The sequence below is a fragment of the Rhipicephalus sanguineus genome, chromosome 1 (assembly GCF_013339695.2).
Source record: "Rhipicephalus sanguineus isolate Rsan-2018 chromosome 1, BIME_Rsan_1.4, whole genome shotgun sequence".
Lineage (NCBI taxonomy): Eukaryota > Metazoa > Arthropoda > Arachnida > Ixodida > Ixodidae > Rhipicephalus > Rhipicephalus sanguineus.
The window spans coordinates 230,440-257,043 of NC_051176.1; the positions used below are offsets into that span (position 1 = coordinate 230,440).

The 26,604-nt window shown below is 51.1% G+C and overlaps 1 protein-coding gene across 2 annotated transcripts in view; it reads right to left on the minus strand.

Moving 5' to 3' along the window:
* The window catches only part of LOC119389128 (sphingosine-1-phosphate lyase), a 369,711-nt gene that overhangs the window by 26,534 nt on the left and 316,573 nt on the right, over window positions 1-26,604 (minus strand). For both annotated transcript variants that reach the window (XM_037656375.2, XM_037656371.2), the window contains one exon: window positions 4,502-4,769. In XM_037656375.2, coding sequence (XP_037512303.1) covers window positions 4,502-4,769 — 268 coding nt within the window. The remainder of the gene's footprint in view (window positions 1-4,501; window positions 4,770-26,604) is intronic.

Here is a 26,604-nt window from a genome sequence, read left to right on the forward strand (position 1 = left end):
AAATACCAATTCAAATTTAGCATTCAACAAATTCAAGATTTTTCAAGGACTGGTCAGAAATTCAAGGTTTTTAAGGGCCTTGAAAACCGACTTTCGATTTCCAAGGGTATTCAAGGATTTCAAGGACCTGTGCACACCCTGACCTTAGCCATTTTCATTCTCTGCACTGGCCAGGCACTTTGCACACCTTTCCACATGACTTGTACATGTTAATATGCCACACAAAGAGTGCACTGCTTGGTTGAGTTCCAGTTTCAGCTTAGCACATTCTTGCTTATTGAAAATTATTTTCAGATTTGCTAACCATTCCCACTATCAGGGGTGTTGTGTCGTGCGACACCTGGTGACATGCTAAGACACCAGTGCTGTTGTGCTCTCTATTCATGCTACTGGGGGGAGCTGGGTCTCTGCCATGCCTCTTTGCTACCACCAATCCGGCGTGGTCATGCCGGTCATGTGACCCGTGCCTCGCTGACCAATAGCCTTTCTTCTCCCTCCTTAAAACCACCTGCAATAAACGCGGGAGAGCAGTCTCCCATCAGTCTCGCCAAAGCTTGGTCTCTGCGTCGTCACTTTACGCGCCCTCCCGTCGTTCGGCCTCTCCGTCGGCCCGCCGCGGGTTACGCCGCACTCCTGCCCTACACAACACATGGCGACGAGGTACTGAACCCGGTTCAACAGGCGACGCCAGGAAGAGCACGACGTAAGTGACACTTACCTCGAGTCACATTTCTCCTGCACATTGGTGCTTTGTCCTCCCTGCTGCTACATTGGCGTCGACCTGACTTTTCTTTGTTCCTGCTCCGGCTTCTTCTATGACGCCAATTCCTGCTTGAGCCTACTGCCTACCTCCTGCACACATGGCGGCCCTTTTTGCCAACCTTCCTCCATTCCTTGATGTGCCCGGCACGCCTCCTATTCTGTGGCATAAATGGAAAAAAATTTTCCAGGTACACCTGAAGGCGGCCGGCGGAAGTGGCTGGGAGGACGACAGACGCGTGTCAGCACTTCTCAGCGCACTCGGTGTCGAGGGCCAGCGGAAATACTTCGCCGCGCAGGAGCAGCTCGAAGCGCAAGGCGTCCAAAATGCACCACGCACAACCAGCACGCCGGTGGCGTTGGGCACGGGTGCGGTGTCGACGACGGAAGCGGCGGTGGCGATGGAGTACGACACGTTGCTACAATTCCTGGACGGGCTCTTCGCCGAGACGACTAACGTGCTAGCCGAGCGGCACCTGTTCACGAGCCACGAACAACTGCCTGGCGAAACCTTCCTCGAATTTGTCGCAGCTCTCAAGGAGAAAGCCCTCTCGTGCAAGTTTGGCACCATTTACGACGACAGAGTGCGGGACCAAGTAATTCACGGGGTCACCAATGCACATGTACGGGCCAAACTACTGTCGTACGGGGAAGCCCTTACGCTGCAGAAAGCCGGACAAGTTGGACGCGACTTGGAGGCGTTCAACAAAGCCAACGCGGCATTCGGAGAGAATGAACGGCTACTCGGCTCGCTCGCCGGGGACGGCGGTAGCATCCATCACATCGCACGTGGCTACGCAGCAGCATCACAAAATGGCGGGGCTGCTTCCACGGTGGCCCCGCATGTGACTCAACATGGCGGCGGCTTCCCCCCCAACTCGGGTGGTCGCGTCGAAGATGGTTACGCGGGCTCGTCGGCGCGCCTCCAGGACGGAGTTCGCGGCCAAGAGGGTCTGCCTGCTTCCAAGCCTCAAGTTGGCACTTGTTTTCGCTGCAGCAAGTTAGGGCATTTGGCGAATTTCAGAAATTGTCTGGCCAAAAACAAAACTTGCCAATTTTGCCGCATCAAGGGGCATTTCGCGGCAGTCTGCCGTAAACGGCAAGTGTCGGTGCAGGAAGTTGCCCCCGTCCAAGACGCTGACTCCGGCACTGCCACAGTCCTGTCCGTGCAAGCTGCGCTGACTAGCCCAAGGGACTTGCGCATCCCTGTTGTCGTCGGAGGACATAGGCACATGTCACTGCTGGCGGACACCGGAGCCACTGCATCATTAATGACCAAGAAGAACTTCGACATGCTTTTCGCTTCGAAGCATCGACTGCTCCAAACGTCCATCCAACTGCAGAATTTTTCGAAGCACCGCATACCGGTCCTAGGGTATTTCCGCACAGACTTGCCGCACCATGGCAAGCGGGCCTTTGTCACCTTCTACATGACAGCACACGGCACTTCACTGCAGGGGCTCGACGCCATCCAGCAGTTGGGACTCCTGATCGACGGCGCAACGCTAACGTGTCGTCTGGATTCACCCGTTTCCTCGCAGCTTCCTGCAGGTGTGCCTCCGGGGTTCGAGCACCTGTTCGGCGGGGAGCTGGGACTTGTCAGGGACTACGTCCACCGGGTCAAGAGGCGGCCGGACATCATACCAGTGTCTGACAAGCTGCGTCGCCTGCCTCTGGCGCTCCGGCAACAAGTCGCCAGCGAGCTGCGTCGACTCGAAGACAACGACGTCATCGAGCGGGTGTCGGCATCCGAATGGGTGTCGCCACTCGTGGTCGTCCGTAAGAAAGACGGGGACATCCGCCTCTGCGTCGATCTGAGAGAACCGAACAAGGCCATCGTCATCAACGGGTTCCCACTGCCCCATGTGGATGAACTGCTTCAAATGTTGAATGAGCTGTTGCTTCGGCAATCCATTCCTAGTGCCCCGGCTGTCCAGTGCGACGGCGCACCAGCTGAAGTGCACACTCCGATTCCTGCGACCCAGGATCAACCATCGGGACTTCAGGAGGAAAGTCCTGGGTGTTCCTCCTCACCTACAGTAAATGCACCAAATTCCAACACGGGGGAGGGAAGAGATGGGAATGGGTCTTCAAAGTCGGCTCAAGACAGCCGCAGCCCACAAAGTTTTTTGCCTGGGAGTGATGGGAATGGGTCTTCAGAGTCGGCTCATGGCAGCCGCGATCCGCCAAGTTCTTCTGGGAGAGATGGGGACGGGTCTTCAAAGTCGGCTCCCAACAGCCGCAACTCGCAAAGTCTTCCTGCAGGGCCTAGGTCACGTCGCCCACAGTGGATGCGCAAGCTCCCAGCCCACTTGAAGGACTACATCACAGACTAACGTAGTCCGCGTCTTCTGGGGCTATACTGCCTTAGAGGCCCGCAGTATAGCCGCAGAGGTCTAGTGCATGTGTGTGAACTTTCCGTGAATAGTGCAAGCTGGCACTTGTGTTGGTGTGGTGAAGTGACTTTTTTTTGTTTTTGTGTAGCATAGGTTGTAATATGTGCATCTAGGACTGAACTTCTGCGTTATTGCAGGTGTCATCTCGATCGGAACTCGAATGTGAATTTTTTTTAGTGTTGCTGATGTACCTCAGTTATACTTCAAGGATTGTATAAGGATGCAATTCTTCCCAGGGCGGGACGATGTTGTGTCGTGCGACCCCTGGTGACATGCTAAGACACCAGTGCTGTTGTGCTCTCTATTCATGCTACTGGGGGGAGCTGGGTCTCTGCCATGCCTCTTTGCTACCACCAATCCGGCGTGGTCATGCCGGTCATGTGACCCATGCCTCGCTGACCAATAGCCTTTCTTCTCCCTCCTTAAAACCACCTGCAATAAACGCGGGAGAGCAGTCTCCCGTCAGTCTCGCCGAAGCTTGGTCTCTGCGTCGTCACTTTACGCGCCCTCCCGTTGTTCGGCCTCTCCGTCGGCCCGCCGCGCTCCTGCCCTACACAACAAGGGGCATAACAAGAACATCTCAGAAACACAGAACTGCCATTACCTGGATATGCTCAACACATCGCCTAATCTCTGGTTGATGCAGCACACACGGGATTAACTAGCTCAGGTTTCCATTCTTATTCATTGCTGAAGTTGGGCTTTAATGGCTTACGGTTATAAATGAGATGGGGGCGGAGTCCCTCTATAGCGCTAATGTCTTGACATGAAAAATACATCTTCGCTGCATGATTAGAGTTGTTCGAAGGCAGTGTAAAATGTGAGAGCAAGTTCCTGTGAAGCTGGTTCTTGCTAACACAGCTTCTGTATTTTTCCCCATTACTTCTTCGGCAAGCAAGCACAAGAGACTGTAAGCAGCCACAATCCGTGGATGTACACACCACAGAAGTGACATGCTAAGACAACAGGGAGTCGGTACTGGCGGAGAATGTCAACACAGCCAAAGTGCTCTGGGAAGCTCAATGAATACACACTGCTGGCCCTGCTTATGCATCAAACAGCATTTGAAGCATTCCATCAAATTTTCCAACCCACATTATACCCTCACTACAAGACTGCATGGTAATTTTGGAAATCTGTTTGTATTCAATTGGCAAAGCTCCAGAGCAGGACCTATTTGTGGGCCAAATGGGTGCTTATACTGTTTCGTGTTTGTCCTTCTTGTCTGTTAGTTCTAATCAATGGTACAAAAAACATAACATGAGACACACAAGAGGTCCTGCATGTCTTTTCCCTGGAGCCCTGCCAAACCACCAACACCAGAAACAACAGGCCCGTTGTCTCACCTTTCCAGTGCTTGGCAAGCGAGGTGATTGCATGATCTCGGCTGTGCACTTGCGAATGTCACCGACGAACCGGTCCGCCACATTCTCAGCTACATGCAGCAACGTGACACACAAGTGGAAACCCGACGGGTACTGCAGTGGGTTCAGGTTCCAACCGCGACTTGTCAGCTTGTCCATCAATTGGAAGACGTCAAACTCCTCCGAGCCAACGGCCACCACACTCACATCGGGTGAGCCGAGCACCTGGATGCCAGGCACAGTACGCAGCCTGTACAAAGGCATCAAGTGATCAGCATCAAGTGAAAAGCTGAGTAGGTGTGTGAGCACGGCAAAAAAGTCTATAGACCAGCGATTCCTTCTGCTTTCAACAAATTTCAGCGGGCTCTCACAGAGGACATCGTCGTTGATGTCGTAGAAAAACTTATCTCCAGTGCACAGATCATCTCCATCTATTGGTGAGCTGCCCCTTATCACTACCACATACAGTTGGCTCTCTAAGTCAGAGTGAAAGCCTCCACAAATTGGTGAAGGTGAAACTGAGGATGTTAACATGGCAGTCAGCAGTGGAGAAATCATACAACTACAGTGTAGCAGATGAGATGAAGGAACACCGCAAATCTCGTTTCGAGCCTTGAGCTGCTCTCACAGTAAAAAACAGGTTGGTTACATGCCAGTGGGCACACACAGATTGAAAGATAATGTAAAGGCAAATCCAAAAAAGTCAATGAAGAGGCCGTCAAACACTTTTCAAACCCCTATTTTTTACTCACACATTGAATTGACTGAAGGATCTATATCAAACCCGTTTATATTGAATTATCCTGTATATCGAACAACTTCTGAACACGGTATAGCTACAGTGAGAATATATCGCGAAAATTACGGTTACATCGAACAAGAATAGCAGCGACTCCCGATATATCGAACGTCAAGCGGGGCAAAAGTGCCCCCGGAAGTTGGCTTTCCCTCGTAGCGGAGGTAAACTGGCGCTTTTCCCCACCGCTCACTCCAAAAGTGGTTTAACCCGGCGGCGCATGACCCGCTCTCCCTACTGTGACCGCGCCGTGTCGGTTGAGCCGCCGTCACCCCCCTGCAAAAAATGATCCTGACGCGCCCGCAGCGCTTGCTGAGACAGCCAATCAAGGCCTCTTGTACTCTCGTCGTGCGAGTAGGCGGGTCATGCAGGTTATCTCCCTGCATTTCTCGTTCGTTGTGCTTCGCACCATGCGCCTGTGCCGTGATGGCTAGCGTGAAGCAGCAGAATTTGCCTTTCGCCGTGAAGCTCGAAATTATGAATAGAGTCGAACGTGGTGAAAAGAAGTCAGACGTCGCGGCAGCGTGCAAGATTCCGAGGAGCACTCTCAGCATGATCTTGAAGAATAAGGCGGAGATTAGGGATAAAGCAGACATAAGACCCGGTGCCCGTGGCACCCGACGTGTATGCACGACCGTGTATGAAGACGTCGAGGCAGCCGTGTATAAGTGGTTCGTCGACGTTCGGTTGCGCAACCTCCCCGTGTCCGGCCCCATGATTGAACAAAAAGCAAAGGACATGGCTTTTCTCCTTGGCAGGGAGGATCTTCAAAGTGGCTCCGGTTGGCTACAGCGGTTCAAAGAAAGGCATGAGAAACGACGATCCTTTGCCCACATCCTCAGAGGTAATTGGTGCTCTCAAACTAGTCCGGCACATCTGCGCGAATGTGGAGGGTTGCGGCCTTGCCTGCTCTGACTCTTTAGAGCATGTTGAGAAATGCGTGCTGTCGCAGGCAGCGAAGTTGCTCAAACAGAGAAAAATGGAAGACTATTTCAAGCGAAACTAAGCTAGCTTCGTCAATAAAGTGCTTTCATGAATGGTGTGTGAATTTATGATGTCCAATTATTTAGCAGGCTTATATCGAATTATGCCCTATAGACCGGATGGATGGATGCTATGAGCGTCCCCTTTATAACGGGGCGGTGACATGTCTGCCACCAGGCTCAAAGAAAAAAGAAAAAGAAAAAAAAAAGCTTCCTTATCGAAAAAGGGCGCCTCTAGCGCCCCGCACGCAAACTACACTCTGCCGCCATTGTGAGGGCACCACAGCAGACGACGCAGGCTTCGGCAACGTGCCAGTGCGTGACATTTCAGCACCGTCGAATCGTGAACTGTCATCAACGTTTTTTATAGAGACGGCGTGCTGCAATGGTGTAGACGTGCTGCGTTCCAATGTGCCACCATCGAGGATATCGCGACGAGAACAACGATAAGGTACGCGATAAAACGTGAACAACTAACACACGTGCTCTCTCTGCGTACGTGATGTCAAACGGACGTGCGGAAGGGCGCCGTTTTATAAACACGCTACAGAAACGGACGTGCTTATTTCACAGCGCCATGTGTAGCCTTGCTTTTATGAATGAATAGTCTTCTCCCGAGTGCCTGCATGCGGTGAATTGCGATAGACTGTTTGTGCAGAAATACTGCGAGGGTTCGTAAGGCTAGCCAGAAAAATAAAAATGAAGTTGCGTACCGTTCATTTAGTAGCGACAGTACTCGCATATCGTAAGCCTCGTGTCAACATTTTTGAGTACACACAAACAGGGGCGTAGGCAGCAATTTTTTTTCGGGGGAGACGGGGGGGGGGGGGGCACCACCTTGATCTGAAGTGGTTGCCGTGCAGGCAGTTATGGTCGAAGTGCCATTTTGTGCTCTGTGTGCCATGGCAAAAAAAAAAAAAAAAAACATCGAGGGGGGGGGGGGGGAGAGGGCACGGGTGGGAGGGGGGGCACGGGCCCGGTGTGCCCCCTCCCCCCTGGCTACACCACGGCATACAAATATACCCAACGCATGGCGTCCGGAAAATAGTTGCGTGGTGTGGCTTGCGGTAGACAGGATTTTCACCGGTTGCGGTCGCATAGTTCTGCGACAGTCACGTCCTTCCTTTCCTTCAATGAGAAGTTTGTAGTTTGTAGCTTTCGGCGAGCCTTTTCTTCCCGGTCCGGGCGCGCACGCGAGTTGGCTGTGGTCACAGTCCCGCAACCGCGGCAGTCGAGCCAAACCGCTCGTCCAAACCGTTGAAGGGTACAAAATGTTGCTCATTGCGCAGCGGAAGCACCTCAGAAAGACCAACGGAGAATACTAAGAGCTCGTTCAAGCACGCAATCGGTGAGATTTCAGCGGATCACACGGAAAACTAGCCGCCAACACAAATATCACAGCACTCACGCATTTGACGGCTGGCTTTCCATGCCCTCACGATGGCGCTGGCTATCCCACGCTCCTTTGCGAAGCGATACTGCGAGAAGCACACCGTCAGGTGGCGTATTTATGAAAAGGGTCTGAGGATGGAAAAAGCGCTAGAAGGTAGCAACATTGAATTTAATTTGTCACACAAACAGGTCGGCACGATGGTTGAGCAGAAGCTTCCAGGTCTATTTTATGCTGATGATATTGTCTTATTTGCAGACAGTCAAGATGATATACAGTGACTGGCAGATATATGCGAAAGGGAATGTGAGGCTCTAGGACTAGGATTTAGTGCAACAAAATGTGGATTGATGGTATTCAATGATCACGAAAACCATGCGGTCTTAATACAGGGCCAAAAAATACCGAGGGTAAGCGAGTACAAGTACGTCGAAGTATGGGTAAATGAGGGGGATAGATATATGGAGGTACAAGAGAACGCATCGGTACCAAAGGGAAAGAGGAATGCTGCAATTATGAAGCACAGAGCTTTATGGGGATACAATAGCTAGGAGGTGCTTCGAGGGCCGTGGAAGGGTGTGATGGTCCCGGGGCTTACATTTGGGAACTCAGTGGTGTGCATGAAGTCAGAGGTACAATCAGGAATGAATGTAAATCAAAGGACGGTGGGCCGCCTCGCGTTGGGCGCTCACGGGAAGACGACGAATGAGGCTGTAAAGGGTGATATGGGATGGACAGGCTTTTAAGTTAGGGAAGCTCAGAGCAAAATGAGATTCGAAGAGCGGCTGAGGAAAATGAAGAAGAGTAGATGGGCAGAGAAGGTTTTCAGGTAATTGTATAGAAAAAGCGTTGACACGCAGTGGAGAAAAAGAACTAGGAGGCTCACCAGTAAATATACGGGCTAGCAGTGCGGGCGATATGGCAACATGGAGCATTAAGCGGAAGGTCAGAGAGGCGGAGAGGACTTATTGGATGACAGCGATGGAAAAGAAGCCGGCTCTGAGTAACTACCGAAAAGGAAAAAAACGAAATAAGGAAGGAAAGGCTTTATGATAATTCAAGGGGAAGCGCTTTACTGTTTGAAGCAAGGTCGGGCTGCCTTAGAACGCGTAGTTATAAAGCGATATTCAGTAACGAAGAAGAACAATGTACATGCTGCGGGGGAATTAAGGAAACGATGGAACATGTACTGATTGAATGTGGCGATATTCACCCAGATATAGGTGTGGGCATGAGTCTACAGGAAGCCTTGGGTTTTAGGGACAACAATGGAAAGCTGAACACGTCCGCGATAGAAATAAGTAAGAGACGGTTAGAGTATTGGTGGCAGAAAAGTAGAGATAAAGTACAAAAATAAATAATGGGGAAAAATAAGGTCATTCTGCCTTAAGAGGCAGAAAGATGGACCGTGAATTTACATTTTTTTGGTATGATCACATAGATTTAATCAATGTAGATAAGGTATTAGCCCAACATGAAACAAGGAAGTTTTTTTTTTTTTCTTCGAGCCTGGTGGCACTCATGTCACCACCCCATTATAAAGGGGACGCTCATAGCATCCATCCATTCATCCATCTATATCAAACTGACAGGCATTTTTTTGTGAGTTTGATATATTCGGGTTTGACTGTACAGATAAATACAGCAAGAATGGTACAGGACAGGAGGACGCAGTTCGAAGTCGGTGAGTGCCGAAAATTCAAAATACACGAAAAAAGAAAGACTGCCATGAACACAAATTTTACGGAGTCAAGTGAGCTTACTTCTCTCACTATGTAAAGTGGTGCCTGTGTAGTGGAAGCTGGTGCACCACGGTTGCCTGGTTCATCCAGCGCGCTGATCACGCCGTTACCATAGTGACAAACAACATGGCACCGCACTCCACGGAAAAAGGGGAGACAAAAACAATGTGCCGAGGTGAGAAATATCTACCTTGTCCATAACAATTTACACCATGCACAGAATGACGCTGTTTGTGGAGATACACAAGCGAGAATAGAAGCTGTCACACACAAGCCTCATGTGCACACTCCTCCAAGCTCGGAGGTGGAAAAGCATAGAGTTTCATACAATAACCTAGAGAGGAAACTGGCGCAGCAAGTACAGGCTTCGTAGTACAGGCTTCGGATTGGATTGCGTTAATTAGCGAACTGTCTACGGATCTTCTTCTCCAGTTTCAGTTTCGTTCTTCGCGAGGCATGGGTAGTGTGGTGCGTTACAAAGCACTCAAGCAGCGCCTTTGTTGTTCAAAAAGGCTGAAGACCGCTAGATCTCTTGATTTGCTATTTCGTTGCAGCTTTACAGGTTGTATATGGCAGTTTTAGTAAAGCATCGTGCATTCACCGCTGCACACAGATGTAGCGTCCCATGCCAGTGCAGGAAATTGCATAGAGTTCACGTTCTTTGATAAGCGCGTCTTGCCAAAACTCGTTCAAATCGGCTGCAAAACGACGGCGAAGCTAAGTAGACGCACCGTCACGCTCCTCTGACTCGACTTCACAACAAAACGAGAGATGAGTTGGAGGCAGACCACTTGGACAGACGCACCTGGCATCGCAGCAGATGATACGTTAAAGGCCAACTCCGACGATTTTTTGACCATGTCAAAGTAATGGTGCTTCTATGTTCCTGAGACGCTCCTGTCACGGGCCCGATAGTAGAAATACGCGACAAATTGCACAATAATTTAAAATAAGCAAAAAAGCGCGACACCGAAACCGAAACCCAACCAAGCAGTCTGTCTTCGCGTGATGTAAAACTTGTTAACCGGAAATTGCGCAAAGCATGCCGGTTCCTCCAGCGGGGAGTATGAAAGCTGCGAGAGCGGCGAAAAGCAGACGCTCAGCAGAAAGGTGACCATGCCGCAACAGCCGTAACAACACTGACCTTGCCGCATGCATAATGCTCCTCGAAGCTTTCGCACAATGACAGCTGCAATTAAGACGCATTTGGAGGCCAATTACAAAAGCCATTCCTCTACGATGAAGTAAAACATACCTATTTAGCCATGTGCATGCCTGGCTGCGCATTCCAATTCCAGATGGCGCCAACTGTCCAGGTGGCTGACGCAGGCTGAATTTTGTGGCTGCCGCGATCGGGTGAAGTGCTAACGTCGAAGTTTGCGGACTAACTAAAACTTTTTAACAATGCAATGGGAAGAGTACATACGTTTGTGGATATCGGGGTTTGACAACGCGCCGGTGAGGTCGATAAAAATAAATATAAGCCAAGTACGAACAACCTTTCGCACGACGCGCAGAATACGGTACACGAATAGTCCCGGTCACGGTGGACCTTGTTTACGTTACGGTAAATGTTTCCGTACGGCAATGTTCACGCATGTGCACTCTTCAGCCGGTACGGTATTACCGCAGTGTACGTGCGGCAAACCGGCACTGCTAGCTAAAACAGTCTAATATCGAGACGAAAAGTAATCGTTAGCTGCGAGTGTTTCGTGAGTGTTCAGGTAATCATACGGGGAATGGTGTGCAGCCACAACGCAACACCACTTGCCACCCATCGCACGCAGGCCCACAAGGAACTGAAATTCGCACGCCGAACCAAGGAAGCGTTGGCCAAACACACGCGATTGCTGCCTTGTGGACAGCAGACAATGTAGTGGCACTTCGGTTCCGTCACTTCCGTCGCTTTGCCGTAAATGACGTCACACATACAATGTTGCCAATAATTGTGGGAAGCCTGCTGGGAGAGTCGGGGCAATCTATAAAATTCATTTGTAAAGAGTCTGCGTATCTCTCCAACCTGTAATTTGGTATAAATTACGGAAACGTGCAAAGGAACATACCCAGTGAATTTTATTAAGATCCAATGACCCCGAAAAATCGCCGGAGTTGGACTTTTTTAAAGGCCAACTCCGGCGATTTTTCGGCTATGTCAAAGTAATGGTGCTTTTATGTTCCTGAGACGCTCCTGTTACAGGCCCGATAGCAGAAATACTCGGCCAATTGGAGAATAATTTTAAATAAGCAAAAAAACGCAACACCGAAACCGAAACCCAACCGAGTGTGCTGTCTACGTATGACGCAGATGTTACGAACGAACCGGAAGTTGTGCAAGGCATGCCGGTCACGCCGGCGCAGAGTATGAAAACTGTGACAGCCAGGACGACCAGCGAAGCGCCGGCCAAACCAACGCTGTCTGTCGCCTTGTGCACAGCAGACGCTCGCTGTAGCGGCCGAAGCGCCGAAATTAGCGGTGCCCTCGGCTGCGTCACTTCCGCCGCCTTCCCAGTACTGACGTCACAGACGCAATGTTGCCAATAATTGTGAGAAGCCAGGAGGGCGTTTGCAGACAATCTCTAAATTCATTTGCAAACAATCTGCGCATGTCTCAAGCCTGTAATTTGGCATAAACGACGGAAACGTGCAAAGGAACGTACCCAGCGAATTTCATTGAGATCCATCGACCTTAAAAAATCGCCAGACAGTACTGTTATTTCCATAAATAGATAATGCGTACTTTCGAGGGAAAAACAAGCATGTTTGTTTTCAAGTGTTGTAAAAAAATAATTCATTATTTGGTGATGCGAAATCTGGAACACAATTGCTAGAGTCACTGGAAAATTTCAGAGTACCGCAAAGGTAGGCTGCACGCGGGCAACATTGGGCGGCGGCGGCCATTTGCCTTCCGGACCGTCCGGCGCGTTGGTAGTGTGTCTTGAGAAGTGACAGATCTTTTCGCCTCGATGCCGTGTTACGCTCGGCGTAACTTCAATATACGTGTGTGTGTTTCTTCAAAAGGATATCAGAAGTGACTTCGAGTCATCGACTGCGCGGTAAGCGGTGTAGCTAATGAAACGTGCAGGTGAATGTTGCCATGTGCTCGCGAACTCTCTTCGTGGCTTCATCGGTCTCTTTTCGTTTCACGGCCAGGTGTGTTCGCAAAGTCCGGAGCTTTATAGTTGGATTAGCGTAATGACCGTGCGAGATGCCATTTACTTCGACACTTGGGGAATGTTAACTGTTTGCACTAGCTTTGCAGTCGGTGTTCAGGTTGACTTCATAGCGCATTCAAGAACATTATCGAACATCGCGAACATTCAGCATTGCGTCCTTCGACTGATCGCTGACGCATACCTTACTTGCGCACCATGCTTGCTGTTGAGCTGGGTGCTATCTGTAATAAAAGTGGTGTGTGTACAGTAAGTGGAAGTTGTGCGTGAAGTATTTGTCTCGGTTCGGAACGTCAGCAGTCGAACGCACGGGCGAATCGGCGTGTGGTAGGTAAGGTGCATCTTATTTTGCGAATACGTTGTCATTTCCTAATAGATAGGTAGAAAATAGGCCATCGAAAATGACTGACGTCACTACTCAGTTGTTTCATTTCCTATTTTTTGTCTCCTTAATATTCCCAACGTTGCAGTGCATTTGCAAATATTTTGCTGCGTTCCGACAAAGTTTTTTTTTTTTTCGTTGCCAGCGTGTAAACAACTGGGGTTCGGTTTCTGCACTGCTTTTAATTTCAACTTTCTTTTTTCGTAATGCGCTCGTGTTAAAACTTCCTCGGCGCAGTGCTTTATGTTATTTTGATCAGAAATAGCACATCCTGAAACTTTTTAACGCGCATGCTACTGCAACACAGTAGATCTGGGGCTCGCATGAAATCGATTCTCTCAATGCGTGGGAGGATAAGCCGATTTTTTTTTTCTGTGACCATTTCTCACCCACTAAGCAGTACTGCAAGGGTACGCTCGGCGCAATGCAGCATTAGCAACATTTTTTAAAAATAAAATACGCTCACGCTCAATAACATTGCCTTGTACCAATTTTATCAACAGAGTTCCACGCTTCAATTTTGCGTAGTGGCAAATGATCATGCGACAATTGCCTTCAAGGTATACAGTAAACAGTTATTATTTTAATAAGTCTTCGATTTCGCTCTCGTGCGTGACACGCTTATAACTCGAAATGCATGCACAATCTGTTCAACACATCGAGACATAAACAGCCGAGCAAATAGAAAGGTATGTAGTATGTAGTTTTCAATATCGCTGAACATAGCGAATAGAAAAGGTGAAGTATCCTGTTGCCTGAGAGCTTTTCCAGCAAAGTTTGTGTAGTTCACTACAGAAAGGAGTGTTCTTCGAGGGGGGCGAATTCATTCCGCGGCCAACTATGCAGTCACGTACAACCACGCTCTTTGATGTTCATGTTTCCCACACGGAATGCAAAAATATACAAAATTCCCAGAGTAGCTCACCAGCAACGTTCAGTTACTGGTGAGCTACTCTTTGGCATCTGCATGACGCGTTTAAAAAAGCGACGAAGTACTTCTAGGGACCGTGGTACTGCTAAATGTCCGGCCGCGCTCTGCATTCAACGGGCCTGCACCCAAAGCGCTTGGAAGGGATATGACGGCGAGAGGTCACGTGATGCGAGTAAGCCAATCGCATCGGCGGCGACGTGCGGAAAACAGATGCGATACAGTAAAACCTCGGTGATACGATCAAGGCTCGTACGAATTTCGGGGTGATACGAATTTTTCTGTGGTCCCGGCTAAGGCCCATTAGCCTGCAATGTATTGGAGCATGGTTGTTGCGAACCGATTTGCACCCCGCGACGTTTGATACGAACATACGCTAGCGCGCAGGTATGAACAGGTGCTGCCCGCGCTGTCGCGGAAGACGCGGCAGTCACGCGCGTGAGCGGGCAAGCGCGCTGCGCGACCATCAACGGTGCGTCGTTGCCTCCGAGATAGTGCGCGCGAATCTTGGAGGCCTTTAGGCGCCTTCGCGTTTAGATTACAGATGACGTTGACGCCGCGTTTTTTTTTTTTTTTTACCCGACGGGTTGACGCGTGCTCCTGTGCTCGAGGCAGCAGCGTCATTGTACTGTGTTAACACGTGCCTGCCACGTCGATGCAAGCCATGTCCCCGCAATCAGACGTTCTATGAAACAAAACTGAAACTTGGGCAGCGGGTCCGTCATGAAGTCCCATTAAAGGTGGACGAATACCCCAAGAGAGGAAGCGGGCGGCCTTGGCGTAGAAGCTTGGCCTCTATCTATCGAGTGCAAAGCGCTTCTTAAGTCACATTCACCGTAGTACTTTAGTGTCATGCAGAAAAACGTAGTAAGATTAGGAAGGGGCAGCTGGCGGTCATGGGGCAGAACACATGTGGTTCATTAATTACACAGACGCGCATGCGCCGTATATTTACGAGAACAAGTGCGTTCGTTGACGTCTAAAAACTTTACTGGCAATCATTCAGAGCTGTTCATGACGTCGCTGCGGCCCTGAGAAACACTAAATGAAAACGTATGCCAATTTTCTTTTGTCACATACTAATTTTCCATGTTTTCTGGTGATACGAATTTCGGATGATACAAATATTTTTGGTAACCCCGTGAGATTCGTATCACCGAGGTTTTACTGTATTCTTAAGTTTTTCTAGTGACTCTAACAATTGCAGGGCAATGCACACCCTGGTGGTTGAATTCCATCTCACGGTCACGCAAACTTTTTGCAGTAAGTTTTACGTACAAAAGAATGAAGCAAGTTTTAATTGGAAATAATGTTATATCACTTTGTTTTACACACGGCAAACAAGCGTCGCGAATCTCAAGAACGAAAGCCATCCGAAGCAGATCCGAAGCCTGTACTTCCCATCATTCCCATGGTGGTTGAAGTGCCGCTCAAGGAGCCCGCGTAGACACTAGCGCCAGATTCCCCTCTAGGTATTATTGTAAGAAACTCTATGTGGAAAAGCAACCAGTCTCACAGTTCCAGAACATCTTTTTTTTTTATGACTGCATATGTTTGTGTAAATGTAAAAACTGCAGCAAACGATACAAAACAGATCTCAACCAAGGTTTTATGGCAGTAAAGTGGTTATTAAAGGGGCGGTGCCACCAAATTTGTGGCTTGCGCGTTCTTTGCTGTAAGCGTTTCCTATAGCACCAGGAACCATGATGCACGCACCAAGATTCATGTATTCTCGCTAAATAATTTAATATCGCCTTTTGATGTGGACAACTTTCGGTTTTGGTTTCTGGGCGCCGAGGTTGGGCAGTGACGTAAAAGTGTAGGAGGCGTGGTCACGTGACCACACAAGGCTGTGACACACTTAGCCAAGAAGTGATCGAAACTCGGCGAGTGATGTAGCAACCGATGCTTTGCCAGTACTATAGTGAATTAGAATATATTTTAGTTCACTACAGCCGGTACGTACGTTGCGGAAGTGGCGGAGGTCCGGAGGTCACTCACGTTACTACAGCAGATTTGTCGTGATGTCACTACAACTTTCGTTGCCCATCCTACAGATCTACGTCAGAGTTGGCGCACTAGCGATGGGTTTCGATCGGGAGAATGGGCATGTAGGTACACTTTGGTAGTGAATTAAAATATATTCTAAACGTTTGCCGTGTCCGACCCTTTGTGTGGAGTGTCCTTGCATACAGAGGAAACCCACAACAGGCCTGTTATAGCCTCGAAATTAAATGACACCACCCCTTTAAGAAGTAAAGTGATTAACGGGCACTGCACCGTCGGGCACGGCACCGTTAGAAGGGGTCCTCCTTTGGGCAGCCACGGCTTTTTCCGTCGTCGTCAACACTGAAGCTCTCTTTGGAAGTGAGTACTACCGCCTATCGAAAGTGCTCAAAGCGATGCTCTCCTGCTCCCGCTGTCTATGGTCATCAACCAGTCTTTCGTCTGGCCCCTACGTGGAACACAGTGCACAGGAGCGGCGCCGCGCCTAGAGATACCGCCCCTGTTGGAAGGCCATTCGGGGCACGGCACTGTCGGGAACCCAGTCATGTGAATGCTCCTAACGCAGGTTAGTTACTTGCCACTTGCCTCTTGCTCCCGTACAAGTGTCCGGTTCCTACTCGCAGTGTCGCGCCCCTACCACCTGTTCGATTTGTTAGCTCGTTGGATTGACACATTTGACCTGTTACTCTGTTCAGCGTGCATGAATGCTCATGTTTGCTTGCTGCTTATGCCATCAGGCGACATCGAACTGAATCCTGGCCCTACCACCCCTTCTTCTGCCTCCGCTCCTACTCTCCAGACTATTCACAACACTACTGGCGGCGAGGATGTACCGTGGCACCGTGTGCCGTAATCTCTCTGTGACGTCTCGAATCGACGTCACAGAGAGAAAGACGAATCGAAGGCGAAAGCCAGGTTGTTCTTTTTCTACTCGATCGGTGCGTTGATCCTCCCCCTCCCTCTCTGCAAGCTTTCTGCACCTCGCCTGGTTTTGCACTGCCTCCATGATCAGCGCACCGATCACGGAACCAGTGCAAGGCAACGACGTCATGTGAAGAAGTCATCACGTGACATCACAATATATGACGCCATGAAGACGTCACAAGTTTTGACATCTATGATGTCATGATGACGCCATCACATGATGATTACTTTTTGCATCAATTGACGCCGCCGATGGTCAATTTTCGTGTTTGATGAAGCATCTAAGGCCTTCGCATTAATATTGGGTATAGACCCTTTTCATAAATACGCCACCTGACGGTGGGCTTTTCGTCAGTTTCACTTCGCAAAGGAGCATGGGATAGCCAGCGCCATCGTGAGGGCATGGAAAGCGAGCCGTCAAATGCGTGGGTGCTGTGATGTTTGTGTTTGCGGCTAGTTCTCCGTGTCATCCACTGAAATCTCACAGTTTACGTGCTTGAACGAGCTCTTAGTACTCTCCGTTGGTCTTTCTGAGGCGCTTCCGCTGCACAATGAGCAACATTTTGTACCCTTCAACGGGTTGGACGAGCAGTTTGGCTCCATTGCCGCGGTTGTGGGACCGTGACCACAGCTAACTCGCGTACGCGCCCGGACCAGGGAAAAAAAAAAAAAAAAGGCTCGCCGAAGCTGCAAACTTTTCACCGAAAGCTACAAACTTCTCACCGAAGGAAAGGAAGGACGTCACTGTAATCCTGTCTGCCGCAAGCCACACCACGCAACTATTTTCCGGACGCCACGGATTGGGTATATTTGTATGCTGAAGCGTAGCCGGGGGGGGGGGGGGGGCACGCCGGGCCTGTGCCCCCCCCTCCCGAAAATTTTTTTTTTTTTGCCATGGCACACAGAGCACAAAATGACACTCGACCACATCTGCCTGCTCAGCCCCCACTTCAGATCAAGGTGGTGCCAACCCCCCCCCCCCCCCCCCCCCCCCCCCCCCCCGAAACAATTTTCTGCCTACGCCCTTGTTTGTACTAACAAATGTTGACACATGGCTTACGATGTGCGAGTACTGTCGCTACTAAATTAACGGTACGCAACTTCATTTTTATTTTTATGGCTGGCCTTACGAACCCTCGCAGTATTTCGGCACAAACAATCTATCGCAATTCAGCGCATGCAGGCACTCGGGAGAAGACTATTCATTAATAAAAGCAAGGCTACACATGGCGCTGTGAAATAAGCACGTCCGTTTCTGTAGCGCGTTTACAAAACGGCGCCCTTCCGCACGTCCGTTTGACATCACGTACAGAGAGAGAGCACGTGCGCTCGTTCTTCAAGTTTTATCGTGTACCTTATCGTTGTTCTCGTAGCGATATCCTCGATGGTGGCACATGGGAACGCAGCACGTCTGCACCATTGCAGCACGCCGTCTCTACGAAAAACGTTGACGACTGTTCACGATTAGGCGGTGCTGAAATGTCACGCACAGGCACGTTGCCGAAGCCTGCGTCGTCTGCTGCGGTGCCCTCACAATGGCGGTAGACTGCAGTTTGCGCGCGCGGCGCTAGGGGCGCCCTTTTTCGAAAAGGGTCTATTATGCGATAACGTCTTCCCGCGTGCAGGCCTGCCGTCAATTTCTCATCAAACAGAGGAGGAGGAGGAGAGGTTGAGGAAAGGAAAAGGCGCAACTTCTGCAACCCTAATTGGGAGCACGGCTCAGCGCCTACATCAAACAGAGAGGAAGTGCCCAGAGGAAACGCCCCACCAGTCTTTTGTAAGGAGCTTGAAGGGACGCAAGGGGAGGGGTGAGGGGGACTGCATCGCTCGAAGCGCGGGGTCGCTGGCGCACGTGCTATCTCGAGGCATCAGGTGACGGCTCGTAAACTTGCTGAGCTCTCAACGCTTCCGTTTAGAGAACTCACAGCACGAAAACTACTTCGGTTCCTGGCCATATTTAAAAAAATATGGGAGCCATATTTTTTTAACGGGCCAGTAAATAGGCTCCGACTTTTTTTTTTACACCCTCGGAACAAGCTCGCCAATTCGTACAGAGACTGCGGCGATCACATTTTCCGAATATTAAAGCGCTGCGCCTCGCGCAGACATTTCGAAAAACAATTCCCGTGCCTCTCTCCTTTACCTGACCAATCCCCCTCGTACGCGCAGTGACGTAAACGTGCCCATGGACAACTTAACGTACCACTGAGCTCGTCGATTGGTCTAAACTCGGTCTGAACAAGTTAACGTCAGTTACTATTCCCACCTACCGCTACGAATTTGCACCTTGTTTCTTGGCCCTGCGGTGATGCAGTTTCGCCCACGCAGTTGTCGGGTTGTCACGCGTACATTCCTCGTACTGCCACGGCCGGTCTGGAGGCGCACGCTCGCTCCCTTCCTTGCGGCCTGAGCAGCCACCGGGAGTACAATGGAACTTTTTCTATAGGGGAGACCCACGCCGTGGGAGGCGCTGCGGTGCTGGGCGTTGTCAGTCAATGTGGGGAGAAAAACTCGTTACTCGAGTGTTGACCCCTCCACTGTCCCCTTCAAGCTACTTTAAAAACACGTTACTATGGCGTTACTTTGCTCGCACGCTGCACGCGTCCTGCACGTGTTTTTGAGAATTTCGCGTTACGCGCAGTTAGGATGTACACACTTCTGTCCGCGTGGCAGCAATTTGGTGAAAAGTCAGTGTCTGCTCAGCCATGTAGCAGATGCGGAGCAAGTGATAGCAGACGACGCCGTACCCGTCAGAGCGAAGTGCATTTCGCAAGTGAAGGACGACGCTGTTTACGACGTGGAGTTTGCACAATTTTCTGTATGTTCATAATTACACACCTGTTTTATTTGGTTTGCTGTGTGTACTACGCACTCCCTATGTTTGTTGCTGGTTGCATGGGTAAGGCCGCTTCTCGTGCTTTAGGTTAAGCGGCCCTGGCGCTGTGCCTGCTATTAGTTGGGATACCTTAACTTACTAGCAGCCATTCGAGTTATCGTGCGGTACGCAACACTTCAAAAACAAATGGCCTTCTTGGGCTTCTTTCTTTCCCGCAACAAAAACTGACATCTATCTCGCGTGCCCTTCCTTGCATTATCGCTGTTCTCATAGCCTGTACTCCGAATTCATGAACAGCGTGCGTACTATCAACGTGACATAGCATTATTAATAGGGAAATGACGAGCCCCCGGCTTTCAGAAAAACTTTTTTGGTGTGCAATCTGCAGGGGAAGAGCCAATTGCTGTCAAGACATTTTATCTTGGTCCCTATCGAAAGTGCACCGTGTTGTACGGGCCTGTACCTGCCCACTCAGTAACCACTAGTTCACTGTATCTGCCAAAAAAACTAATGGACGTGCAACAACGGCTAATGCTTTTTTTTCTTTTTTTCGTAGTTGTCGTGGTCGTGCCCACTCAAGCTTGAGCTTCGCATCCATGCCAGTCGTCTGCTTTTTTCGTGCCATCTGTTTGGGAATCGGTAGAATTTCACTGTTGGAGCCGACCCCTTCGTGTTTGCATGGCCATTGTGACAGTTGACGATGCAGCAATAGTTCCCCCCTTTCTGTCGGGGTGACATCGCGGAACGAGGGGGGTTTCACGTGCAGCGCGCGCTTCGCAAATGCGTGGGAGCCAAAGGGAGTGGAAGGGTCGTAGCGCTCAACAGTTGTACGCTTTTTCCGGCAGGGGAATGGCAAGCGCTGGCGTCGGCGCGCAAACTTGAGCGGGAGGTTCACCTTCGACATGAGCAACACGTGGAGGAAGCGTTCAGTTGTCGGCTGCAAATCGAGCGGTGAGAGGGGGAATCTCCGGTCGCGCTTTCTTGGTTTTCCCATTGCATGCACGGCAAGCGGGGTTCTCCACGCTTTTCTCTAGCGTCCCTTCGTCGTCTTGGCAGGCAAGCACGCATTCCTGCTGCATTGTGAACTGTCACAAAGGTTTAAAAACACCGAAGAGTTGAAAACTGCCAATCAAGATTAAACTGTCGCACAAGCGACAATGTAAACAATAAACAACCAGGAGCCGCAGCAAGCGGTAGTGCACTGCGACTGATCGAGCTCGCCGATGACGTCAATTGCTGACGTCGTGTCACGTTGCCGAAGTGGGCGGAGCCACGAAGATTGACGATGGGCTACACCTTCCCTTCCCTGTGGCGGAGAAAGGTGGTGAGGTCGCGCGAAAATTTGAAACCAGCTGAAACAGATGTTCTAACCCCTGTAACTTGCTTATTAAAGCACGTACTCCCAAAATTCTTGTGGCAGCATGTTCACATAGCAAAAGTGCGCATATTTCTCTTCATAACAATTTTTGGACCTTGGGGCTGTTTACTGGCCCTTTAAACCAGTGTTTTGTTGAGTTACACGAGAGTGGATCAAAAAGAGTTAGCTGCTAGCCTTACTTCGTATAAAAAATACAATTTGTTGGTATCGCATTCATTGCTTTGCCCTTAAACGAAACTGAGTTTTTTAACCATCAGCTATTGACCCTGGAAAGTGAGGGACGGACGTGTAACATGGTGAAGCCGCTTCACAGTGGGCCGTCAGCGACTGCCCGGTACTGACAGCTGCGCATATTGTCACGTGGTCGTGACGTCGACGAAGACAGCAGTCAGCACGTCCGAGATGAAACTGTTTATTTGGCCCAACTTGTGGCCGTGAAACTGAAAGTCAAAGTACAGCAATACGCTGATAGCGGCGAACAGAGCGTCGACCGTCGATCAACTGACAAACGGTGAAGCGCGTCGGCATTTATACATGTGCCGTGGAATATTCCAGCGTTATCGCTGGTTGTCGCGCAAGTTCTAGAATAAGCTTGAGTGTGCGCGTCTTGCGCGCAATCTTAACAAAACAATCTCATACAATCGCGAAGCTTCTCGAACACGCTTCGTGGACAGCCTCGAGCGTTGATAACCGTCCTTGCCGGTCAAACCCAAGAACATCAAAATAAAACAAGATATGGCCGTGGCATTGCCCCCTCTGAAAAAGCATCCTCCCGATGCTTGTGAAAGCACAAAAAAGAGAAAAAAAAAAGCGAGTGCATACATAAATAAATTACACTAACAAAGGGAAAAGTAGAGTCCCCAGGTTTGCTAACGTGCAAAAAATGGCTTAAGGCGCACGACATGGATGACTTCAGGTCGTGCGCGGCGTCACTGGGAGTTCGTAATGCCGTCCGGGATGACCTCATAGTCGACAGCGTCGAGACGTCGAAGAACCTTGTATGGTCCGAAGTATCGCCGAAGGAGTTTTTCGCTAAGCCCACGTCGGCGTATCGGCGTCCAGACCCAGACACGGTCGCCGGGCTGGTATTCCACGAAGCGTTGTCGAAGATTGTAGCGACGGCTGTCGGTGTGCTGCTGGGTCTTGATGCGCAGGCGGGCAAGCTGTCGAGCTTCCTCGGCACGTTGTAAATAAGCGGCGGCGTCGAGGTTTTCTGCGTTGGTGACGTTCGGTAGAATGGCGTCGAGCGTCGTCGCCGGGCTCCTTCCGTAGACCAACTTGTATGGCGTCATCTGCGTCGTTTCTTGGACGGCCGTGTTGTAAGCGAAGGTCACGTACGGAAGGACGGCGTCCCATGTCTTGTGTTCAACGTCGACGTACATGGCCAGCATGTCGGCGATGGTCTTATTTAGACGCTCGGTGAGGCCATTGGTCTGCGGGTGGTAGGCGGTGGTGCGGCGGTGGCTCGTCTCGCTGTATTTGAAGATCGCCTGAGTTAGGTCTGAAGTAAAGGCAGTACCTCTGTCTGTGATGAGGACCTCTGGGGCGCCATGACGCAAGACGATGTTCTCCACGAAGAACTTGGCTACCTCGGCGGCACTGCCTTTGGGCAAGTGTTTGTCTCGACGTAGCGGGTGAGGTAGTCAGTTGCTACGACGATCAACCTGTTGCCGGAAGTCGACGTCGGGAACGGCCCCAGTAGGTCCATCCCGATTTGCTTGAACGGCCGGTGAGGTGGTTCGATTGGCTGCAGAAGTCCCACGGGCCTAGTCGGCGGTGTCTTCCGTCGCTGGCAATCTCGGCAAGTCTTAATGTAGTGGGTGACGTCGGCGGCAAGGCGCGGCCAGTAGTACTTTTCCTGTACTCGTGCGAGCGTGCGAGAAAGTCCGAGGTGTCCAGCCGTCGGGTCGTCGTGCAGGGCATGCAGAATTTCTGGTCGCAGTCCCGAAGGTACAACGATAAGGTAGCTGGCTCGGGCCGGAGAGAAGTTCTTCTTTACGAGGACGTTGTTTTTCAAGGAAAATGATGCCAATCCTCGCCTGACTTTTGGGACAACGATGGTCCTGCCCTCCAGGTATTCCACGAAACCCTTCAGTTCCGGGTCGGCTCGCTGTCGTTCGGCGAAGTCGTCGGCACTTATGGCTCCCAAGAAGCTGTCATCATCCTGGTCGTCGGGCGGTGGTGGGTCGACGGGGGCACAAGACAAGCAGTCGGCGTCGGAGTGTTTCTTTCCGGACTTGTACACAATGGTAATGTCGAATTCTTGAAGCCTTAGGCTCCACCGTGCGAGGCGACCTGAAGGGTCCTTCAAGTTAGCTAGCCAACACAAGGCGTGATGGTCGCTCACAACTGTGAAGGGCCTGCCGTAGAGGTAGCGGCGAAACTTTGACGTAGCCCAGATGATGGCGAGGCACTCCTTTTCTGTTGTGGAATAGTTGGCCTCTGCCTTAGACAGCGACCGGCTAGCATAACTGATAACCCTTTCTAGTCCCTCCGTCCGCTGCACAAGTATGGTGCCGAGTCCGACGCTGCTTGCATCGGTGTGAATCTCCGTATCGTCGTATTCGTCGAAATGCGCAAGTATTGGAGGAGTCTGCAGGCGTTGTTTCAGTTCATGAAATGCTTCGACTTGCGCTGTTTGCCACCTGAATTCGATGTCGGTCTTCGTGAGCTGCGTTAGTGGCTCGGCGATCCGTGAAAAGTCTTTGACAAAGCGTCTGTAATAGGCGCACAAGCCGAGAAATCGGCGCACGGCCTTCTTGTCGGTAGGGTGGCCGGAAAGCGGCGATGGCAGCTGTTTTCTGCTGGTCTGGGCGCACTCCAGTCTTGCTGATCACGTGACCCAAAAACAAGAGCTCCTCGTACGCGAAGCTGGCACTTTTGTGGTTTCAGGGTGAGCCCAGAGTTCTTGATTGCTTGAAGTATGGATTCAAGGCGCAGGAGGTGTTCGTCGAAGTTCGAGGAAAACACAACGACGTTGTCCAAGTAAGCAAGGCAAGTTTGCCACTTCAAGCCAGCTAATACTGTATCCATGACTCATTGGAAAGTCGCAGGTGCCGAGCAAAGACCGAAGGGCATGACCTTGAACTCGAACAGGCCGTCCGGTGTTATGAAGGCAGTCTTTTCTCGGTCTCTCTCGTCGACTTCGATTTGCCAGTAGCCGGTCTTGAGGTCCATCGACGAAAAGTAGTTCGCATTGTGGAGTCGATCCAGGGGAGAGGGTACACGTCCTTCTTTGTGATTTTGTTCAGGCGACGATAATCGACGCAGAAACGTAGGGTCCCATCCTTCTTCTTCACCAAGACCACGGGAGACGCCCGCGGGCTGTTGGACAACTGGATGATGTCGTCGCGACGCATTTTCGTCGACTTGTTTCTTAACGGCCTCCCGTTCCCGCGTCGAAACCCGGTAGGGACTCTGACGGAGTGGTCGAGCATTTTCTTCTGTTATAATGCGGTGCTTAGCAAGGGGTGTTTGTCGGACCCGCGATGACGACGAGAAACAGTCCTTGTATTCCTGCAGAAGGCATCGAAGCTGCTGCTGTTGGCGAGCGGGAAGACTTGGGTTTACGTCGAAGGGCAGCTCAGGTATTGGGGTAGTCGTCGTAGCTTCGCCAGAATCTGAAAAGGCAAACGCATCGCTGACGGCCAAGATTTCTTCGATGTATGCAATCGTCGTGCCCCTGCTTAGGTGCCTGTATTCTTGGCTGAAGTTCGTTAGCATCACGCTTCCTTTTCCTTCATGCAACCGAGCAATGCCCCTTGCGATGCAAATGTCACGGTCTAGCAGCAAACGCTGGTCGCTCTCGACGACACCTTCGATGTCTTCAACTTTTTCGGTGCAGACGGGAATTATGATGCTGGAGCGAGGCGGGATGCTAACTTGATCCTCGAGCACGTTCAAGGCATGTTGACATGGATTTGTATCCGGCGGTGTCGTGTTGTCCGACGATAGGGTTATCGACTTGGTTCTTAAGTCGATGACGGCGCCGTGATGGTTTAAGACTGTCCATGCCAAGTATGACGTCCCTGGAGTAGTGTTGCAAGATTACGAAACTCGCAGGATACGTGCGATTATTGATTGTGACTCTTGCTGTGCAGACTCCAGACGGCGTGATTAGATGGCCTTTAGCAGGTACGGATTTCGGGGCCTTCCCAAGCAGCCTTAACTTTCTTCAACTTCGTGGCGAAGGGCCCACTGATGACGCAATAGTCGGCTCCAGTATCGACGAGAGCGGTGACGTTGTGGCCGTCGATGAGAACGTCGAGGTCGCTAGTTTGCCGTCTTGCGTTGCGGTTGGGTCGTGGCGTCAGGTCATGGCTGCATCGGTTTGTTCCGCTGCTTCCATGTTGCGTCGTCGGGTCTTCTTCGGTCCGCGAGATTTCGTCGTCAGGGGTCTGTCTGGTTCGCGTCGTGTTCTGAAGGTTTGGTTGCGTCGTCGTCGTCGGCGGCGGAGGATCTTCGGTATTTCGTTGTACAGCAACCGCACCTCCATCGGTTGCTGCCCTTAGTTTCCCGGATACGGGCTAGGCGACTGGCCCCTGTTTGGGCCAGTGTACTGCCTACGGTGCGGTGACATGTAGTGGCCGGGCGACGGCGAGCGGGAAGGTCGTCGTTCTTGCCAGTGTGTTCCCGTGAGGTAGTCATCGATGTCACGAGGCCGTTTGCCTGGCTGCGGGCACAGCGCGTTGACGGCGAATCCGCGTAGCCCCATCTGTCGGTACTGGCAGCGGCGGTAGGTGTGGCCGGCTTCTCCGCAGTGGTAGCAGAATGGACAATGGTCGGGGGCGTGCCAAACGTCGGTCTTCCTTGGCGTGTATCGCTGGCCGGTTGGCGGGCGGTATGGCGTCGGAACTGCTGGGGCGGCGTGGCGTCTTGACGCGGGAGAGGAGGGGGGGGCGTTGCGTCGGGCTGCAGCAGCATAGCTCATTGCTTGAAGCTGCGGCGGTGTCGGCTGTGGAACACCCAGTGACTCTTTGATTTCCTCGCGGACAATGTCTGCGATCGAATCCACTTCAAGCTGCGGCGAAGGTAACAGCTTGCGCAACTCCTCCCGCACGATCGCTCGGATGGTTTCGCGCAAGTCGTCGGTGGCTAGTGAGTGCACTTCGGAATAGGTTGCAGACAGCAGCGAGCGGTTGTACTGTTTCGTGCGCATGTCCAGTGTCTTTTCAATAGTCGTAGCCTCGGTGAGGAATTCGGCGACCGTCGTGGGCGGGTTGCGGACAAGTCCCGCGAAAAGTTCTTGTTTGACACCCCGCATGAGCAGGCGAACTTTTTTGTCTTCCGCCATCGCAGCGTCGGCCTGACGGAAAAGTCGAGTCATCTCTTCCGTGAAGATGGTGACGTTTTCGTTTGGCAGCTGCACCCGGGTCTCCAGCAAAGAAGCGGCTCTTTCCCTGCGGACGACGCTTGTGAACGTGTGGAGGAATGCGCTGCGGAAAAGATCCCAGGTCCGCAGTGAGGACTCCCGATTCTCAAACCAGGTTCTGGCCGCGTCTTCGAGGTAGAAGTACACGTGACGCAGCTTGTCTTCATTTGTACAGTTG